General features: G+C 44.2%; 1 protein-coding gene across 1 annotated transcript in view; it reads right to left on the bottom strand.

Moving 5' to 3' along the window:
* Positions 1-7,236, bottom strand: part of Ltf (lactotransferrin) — a 23,779-nt gene that overhangs the window by 5,454 nt on the left and 11,089 nt on the right. The window contains exons 12-14 of the mRNA XM_021206604.1: positions 6,863-7,018; positions 5,791-5,932; positions 1,177-1,244 (exon numbers count right to left, since the gene is read on the bottom strand). Coding sequence (XP_021062263.1) covers positions 1,177-1,244; positions 5,791-5,932; positions 6,863-7,018 — 366 coding nt within the window. The remainder of the gene's footprint in view (positions 1-1,176; positions 1,245-5,790; positions 5,933-6,862; positions 7,019-7,236) is intronic.

The raw sequence follows: 7,236 nt of genomic DNA, 5'->3' as shown, positions 1-7,236 counted from the left end.
AGAGAGAGAGAGAGAGAGAGAGAGAGAGAGAGAGAGAGAGAGAGAGAGAGAGAGAAGGGGGGGAGAACAGGCAGGCAGAAAGGAAAGGAAGAAGGGGCTGGACTGGAGTTTACTGGACAAAGTATCAAGCTGCCTTCAGAGGCAGAGGCGTGGAGGCTGAGGAGACCTAAGGAAGGAAGAGCAACTTGAGCAGCAGCAAACAGCTGGCGAGAGATGGGTGCCTCATTTTGTTTTCCCAATCTAGCAACCAGAAGAGGGGGGGATCTTATTCTAATGTTGGCTGCTACATTATCTTCATAACCTACATGTTCATGTGGATTCTTACTCACTGACTCTCAAGGAGTTTCTGGACCAAGGTTTTATATGGAGATGAGATGAAGAAAGGCCTCCATTCCCATCTTCAAGACAAAATCTTATTTGCATGTGTTCAGTTATTATTACTGTCTGCTCTTGTTTCATCTGGTACAGACAGACTGTGAGTTTCTTCATTCATGTACCTGCTACCAACTACGACATGTGTGTGTGTGTGTGTGTGTGTGTGTGTGTGCGCGTGTTTATGCCTGTGTAAATGTATATGTGTGTATCTGGATGTATGTATATACATATTCATGTATATACTCATGTGTAGCAGCTCAGTGTGTAGTATGTATGTATGTTTATATACATGTGTGTGTACATCTGTGTGAATGTGCATATGTATATATGCATATATGTGTGTTTGTGTATATATGCATGTGTGTATGTCTATGTGAATGTGTGTATATCTGTATGTGTGTACCTGTGTGTGTGAATTGCTTCAAAACCACTGTGACACTACAGATGTTCCTATGCTGCCTACAGCATAGAGACATGAGAACTCACCAACTGGTATGGTTCATGCCTGTAATTTCCTGAACTCAAATTTGCCAAGAAAGGAAGACTTCCATGAGCTCAAGGCCCATGTGAGGTGCCTAGTAAGTTCAAGGTTGAGTTATAAAATGAGACTCTGTCTAGATAGATAGATAGATAGAGAGAGAGAGGGGGGGGGCAGGAAGATAGATTTAAATTATTTGAGAATTCTTTTAGTCAAAAGTCTGAAATAGTTACACTATTTTTCCAAAGACCAACCCAAAAATGAGGCTCTGTTAAGGGTGCCGAAGACCGCTCTGAAGAAGGAAGCGAAACATCTTCACATACCGTCAGTGTTCTGCAAGACAGTGGAGTCCTTCAAAAATGCAACATTTCCTGCCTTCTCAGCCAGACACCTAAAATATTTCCCAAAATAAAGACACCACAGGGGAAGCCATTAGAACCCTCATAAACATTCGTGACACGCATTCCAAAAGCTAAAACATAAAAGTAAACATACACAAGTTGAAACTGTTTCCAGGAACTTAAGATTTAACCCTGCAGATTGCAAGCATCTGGGCGTCTTCTCTCCCTCTAAAACCCCAGTGAGATGACACCATGAGAGTTCTCTTTTTTTAACCCATAAACTTATAAAAGAGAAAGAGAAGGTAATGAAGACACCCATCGGAATCTGGAAAGAAAATGGCTGAGCAGTCCTGGCCTAACTGAAGGAGGAAAGCTAGAACATATGGCACGGGTGGTAGCAGCTCTGACAAAAGCTGATGTGCAACCGCGGGATGCCAGAAAGACTCAGCCACTGGAAATATAAGGTATCGCTGAGAGAGGCTGAAAACAGAGCTTAATGTTCCCATCCCAGGCAGCAACTCTCACCGCAACATCTGGGACATTGACCCTTAACACACACAGTATAGGGAAACAAACCCAGTGGAAGTATAGGGAGACACAACCCAGAAGATGGAGAGGGAGAAGGGTCCTGCCGGTCATCCCAGGACTCTGGCAGCTGAGACAAGTGCGTTGCTGTGAGTGTGAAGCAAGCCTGGGATACAGGGTTAGACCCTGTTCCAACATTCCCCGCCCCCAGCCCCCATCCATAAAGGAGCAAACTGAAAAGTCTGTGTTCTGGAAGATGGAGTAAATCCCCACGCTCCACCCAGGCTGGCTATTGGGGCAGTGAGACTCTTCATGAAGAGAGTCTGATGAGTCCAAGGAGACATCCGAGGACTCTGATATTAGGATGCTCATGACAAACGGCGCAAACCAAGAACCCTACAGCGGGGCCCAGCACCTCGCACTGAAAAACTGATGGAGAGCTGAGAGTCAGCTGCGGCACACACCCACCTCACTGTCAGACGGGCAAGGGTTGTCAGAGGCTGGAAGGGAGAGCATGAAAAGGGATACTGTACACCCAAGATTCAGAGATGATATAAGGGAGAGGATTAAGATCGTTAAAGATGAGAAGGAAATGAGAAGCATTCATGAAGCACGTAAAGAAGATAAAAAAAAAAAAAGGAATAATTGAAATACAAAGAATTGTTAGGAAGTTTCAAAAGAACAAAAATGGGGCTGGAGAGGTGGCTCAATGGTTAAGAGCACTGGCTGCTCTTCCAGAGGACCCAGGTTCTATTCCTAGCACCCACATGGAGGCTCTCAACAATCCATCACTCCAGTTCCAGGGGATCTGACTCCCTCTTCTTGACTCTGAGGGCACCAGGCATGTAAGTAGTATGCAGACACACATGCAAGAAAAACACATAGAAAATAAATAAATACATTTTTTTAAAAAAGAAAGAAAAGAAAAGAAAAGGGCGGGCAGCGGTGGCGCATGCCTTTAATCCTAGCACTTGGGAGGCAGATGAAGGTGGATTTCTGAGTTCGAGGCCAGCCTGGTCTACAAAGTGAGTTCCAGGATAGCCAGGCCTATACAGAGAAACCGTGTCTCAAAAAAACAAACAAACAAAAATAGTCTTCACAATAAAAAATGCTATAAAATGACAAAGGGTTAAAAGATTCAACCAAGCAAATTTTGCAGAAACTAGAAGTGAAAATATAACTAATGGATATTAGGAACTCAGATCCTGACCCTCAAGAGTCTGGGGCTTAAAACACAAGAGCATAGAAAGTGACAACAAAATAACAATTTCACCAAACTGAATAATTTGTAGCCATGCCCGCCAATTGCCCACTCTAATAAAGCAGAGAGGACTCACATAGAGAAATGAAACCTCAGAACACCAGGGACCAAAACAGGGCTGAGGAGAGGCTCAGTGCTTAGAAGCTCCTGCCTCAAAGCCTGAGGAAGTAAGTTCCACTTCTCGGCACCTCCACGCCTGGCTAGGGACACACACTCTTGTGCTACATCCTTAGGATGAGAATGGTGCTGGAGTAGTCATGCAACACAAGCATAGATAAGATGAATCCAGGTGTCAGAAAAAGCCAAGTTTGTGGTTGAGTTACTGAGGGACAGGGGCAGTGTGAGAGGCTAGGTTTTGTAGCATAACAGGAAGTCAGAAAAATACGTGAAACTTAAAAAAGTTAAGAACCAATAGTATATGCATGCTAGTTATTAATACAAGAATGAAACTTGTGCAGCCTCTGTGGACGTTACTTAAGAACCCGACACCGAAGCTATCATCCGGCCCAGCTATACCACACCTGGGTATAGGCTCAAAGAACTCTGTGTACTACCACAGAGATATTTGCATATCCGTGTTTACAGAAGCTCTGTTTGCCATAGCCAAGAAGTGGAAGCAGTCAAGATGTCCATCAACAGATGAATGGGTAGAGAAAATGTGCTACGAATTCACAATGGGAGTTCAAAGAAAAAGGAAATCCTTATGTTTATAGAAAGTGAGTGAAACTGGAGATTTTTATGTTCATAAGCCAAACTCAGACAAATAGTACATGTTTTCTTTCACATGTGGGGCCGTAATGTAAAAGTGTGTGTGTGTGTGTGTGTGTGTGTGTGTGTGTGTGTGTGTGTGCAAGCATGTGTATGTGTGTGCATGTGTGTATATGTATGTGTGTATATATTTGTGCATGTATGTATGTATATGTGTGTATGTGTATGTATGTATATGTGTATGTGTTTTGTATATGTATGTGTGTATGTATGTATATGTATATGTGTATATGTGTGTGTTGTATATGTATGTGTGTATATGCATGTGTGTGAGGAAACCAGAATGAGGACTATGAGAGGGAAGGAAGAGAACATTTTCAAAGTATTTATTTATTTTTAGTTTATGTGTATGAGTGTTTCCTTAATGTCTGTGTGCCAAATGAATGCCTGGTGCCTGCTGAGACCAGAGTCACCATGTAGATGCTGAGAACCAAGCCTGGGTCCTCTGCAAGAGAAGCCAGGGCTCTTAACTGCTGAGCCATCTCTCCATCTCTGTAAGGAAGAGATCTTAAGGAATCTGGAAACTAGAGAGAGTAAAGAACGACGCATGTAATAAGGATGAGCTGGGGAGGAAGGAAGCAAGTGACAGAGTGCAGGGGAGCAGATGGGAACCAAACATAATGTCGCGTGAACTTGGAGACACATGGTGAAACCCGGCGTGCTGTATGCTAACCTAAATGAGTTTAGATAAAGAGGTACGAGAAAAGCAAGACTCCTGGTTCCAGCTTTGGATTATTTTGTTATATTGTCCCCAGTCTAGGTTCTAGATATAATTGAGCAGAAGACAAAACTTGTAGTGTAAACAGGAACAAGGATGTGCAGATATTTCCAGAGAGAGAATACCATGCTTCAAGTCTGGGGAAAACAGATCCCAGGATTCCCTTGGGTTCTTCTTATCAAACTTATCTATTTAAAGAGTGACTTAATCAATCAATCAATCAATCAATCAATCAATCAATAAGAGTGAATCATGCTGTAGATTTTCTATATGTGAAACTTTAAGGACATGTTTTGTACACTTAAAAAAATCAGTGTTTACAAATCATTTAGATACAGCCAAAAAAAAAAAAAAAAGTCATTGTTTCACGGGAGCAAAATTATTGAACTTATATTTAAAAGCCCAAAGTCCCATTTGATTATTGTCATGTGAGGGTCTGTGACAACATCTGGTGTTAAAGGAAGGATGGGGGGCCAAGCGTGGTGGCGCACGCCTTTAATCCCAGCACTCGGAGGCAGAGGCAGGTGGATTTCTGAGTTCGAGGCCAGCCTGGTCTACAAAGTGAGTTCCAGAACAGCCTGGGCTATACAGAGAAACCCTGTCTTGAAAAAAAATGAAAACAAAAACAAAAACAAAAACCAAAAAAAGGAAGGATGGAGGAAGGAGCCTCCACATGGGTCTCACGTCCTACACAGGGTTGTGAGAAGCAATACCCAAGTAAATGTGAGCTGTACAGTCATTGTGACCCATGCAGCACTGAGAAGGTATGGTAATGTAGCTTTCTCTTTGTCGCTTCTTTTTTAAGAGGCCTATTATTATTTATGTGTATGTGTGTGCCTGTATGTACATATGTGCACATGTGGGTACTCTGGATATAAGAGGAGGACACTGGATCCCCTAGGCCTGATTGGGATCCTGGAAACTGAACTCAGTTCTGTATGGAACAGCAAGCACTCAGCGGCTGAATCATCTCTCCAGCCCCTTCAAGGCCAAAATCAAGGAGAAAACTAAAAACATAAGATAATGGTGATGTGAGGGAGGGAGAAGGAAGGGTGATGGTCACTAGAATTCTGTGAAATTCACTGAAACACTCTCTACCCATTGGCTTTGAGGGTGATAAAGCTGAGCCCTGCTGCCCTGCAGCCCCGTGACCCTGCAGCCCAACCTCTACTCTCTGGGGTGTTGGGTAGGACAGGAGGCTCTAGCTTCTTCTGCCCCTTTGATCCTTGACTCTTCTATGAGAGCGGCCCACCCCAACCACAGTGCCACTTGTTGAGAATGAGGGCTGAGGCCCTGGGCTGGTGGTGCTCTGCCCCAGACTCACCTTAAAGCCCCATTGTAGCCTTGGTACCTCTCTTTGCTGTTGGGGGCACACTTATTCTCACCCTTCTCATCACCAATACACAGGGCACAGAGATTGGATTTGGGGTCAGCCCCAGGGGCGCAGCTTTGGCTAAAGAATTCATCTGGATAAGGGAAGAAGATGAGTTAGTGCTTCGGGCCACCGTCGACAAAAAGTCTACCCAGCAGATGGCATAGCTCAGTACATAGACAGCACAGTCAGGACACTTGTCACCCCAGAATGACATTCTACCACCAACCAAAGACCCACTGGCAATCAGAAAGGCTTCAGACTGTAGAAATGGGTAGGATATCTGGCTGGTATCTGAGAAGGCCGCACTACACAGATAGGCCTCTTGTTCCACCACCTGACTTCTTTTTATTTTTTAAAATCAGAATTAGAAACCCAGGCTTCTCAATAAAAAGAAGGTGCCCGATGGCTGTATGTCCCTGTGGCTGGAACACCCATGGTACTAGGTAGGTCTAATGAATTGTGTTCAGGAGTACTGGGGGCCAACTCTCTGGAAACATTCTTAAAAGGCATCAGGATTTTTTTAAAAAAGATTTATTTTATGTATGTGAGTGCACTGTCACTCTCTTCAGACACATCAAAGAGGGCATCGGATTCTATCAGATGGTCATGAGCCACCACGTGGTTTCTGGGAATTGAACTCAGGACCTCTGGAAGAGCAGCCAGTGCTCTTAACCACTGAGCCATCTCTCCAGTCCAAGTATCAGTTTTTTATACAGGTGAAAATATTTGAAAATGCCTGTTTTATTGCATTCTTGCCTACATTAGAAATTCAAGCTATTGTACCAGATTTATGATTACAAAAAAAAAAAATGCATCTGATTGTTAACAATTCAGCTAGCTGCTAACTCATAAGGTTCCATGAGGTGACCAGAAGGAGAACCTAACTATTCTAAAAATAGGCCTACAAGTGACAACCAGTCAGCAACCATCCTGCCCTCTCCCTTCCCTGAGGTTCCACAGCCTCAAGTACTCACTCCCAGACCCAGGACAGCCATCCCATGAGACCCTCCCATATGCTTACTAAATTTGCAGGATCTGGTCTGGTTAGCAAGCAGGCCCATGGGGATGTTCCAGCCCGCGGTCCTGTCCACGGCAGTGTGGCAGGACTTCTTGCCTCTTAGAGAGCTCCAGGTAAAGCCAGCATCTTCTCTTCTAACTGCTGCTACAGCAAGGTACCCTTGTGCAATGGATGACAGAGAGACCATCTTAGCTTCCAGGGTGCCCATGGATTCAAGTACAGTGTCTCCAACCCAGGCCGGAAAAACAACAGGATTACGTGACCATGGATCATTGGCCATTGTTAGGAAAATGAAAGGAAGGAGGGAAGGAAGGGAGGAAGGAAGGAAGGAAGGAAGGAAGGAAGGAAGGAAGGAAGGAAGGAAGGAAGGAAGGAAG

The sequence above is a fragment of the Mus pahari genome, chromosome 10, assembly GCF_900095145.1.
Source record: "Mus pahari chromosome 10, PAHARI_EIJ_v1.1, whole genome shotgun sequence".
Lineage (NCBI taxonomy): Eukaryota > Metazoa > Chordata > Mammalia > Rodentia > Muridae > Mus > Mus pahari.
This window is presented reverse-complemented; position numbering and strand designations above follow the sequence as displayed.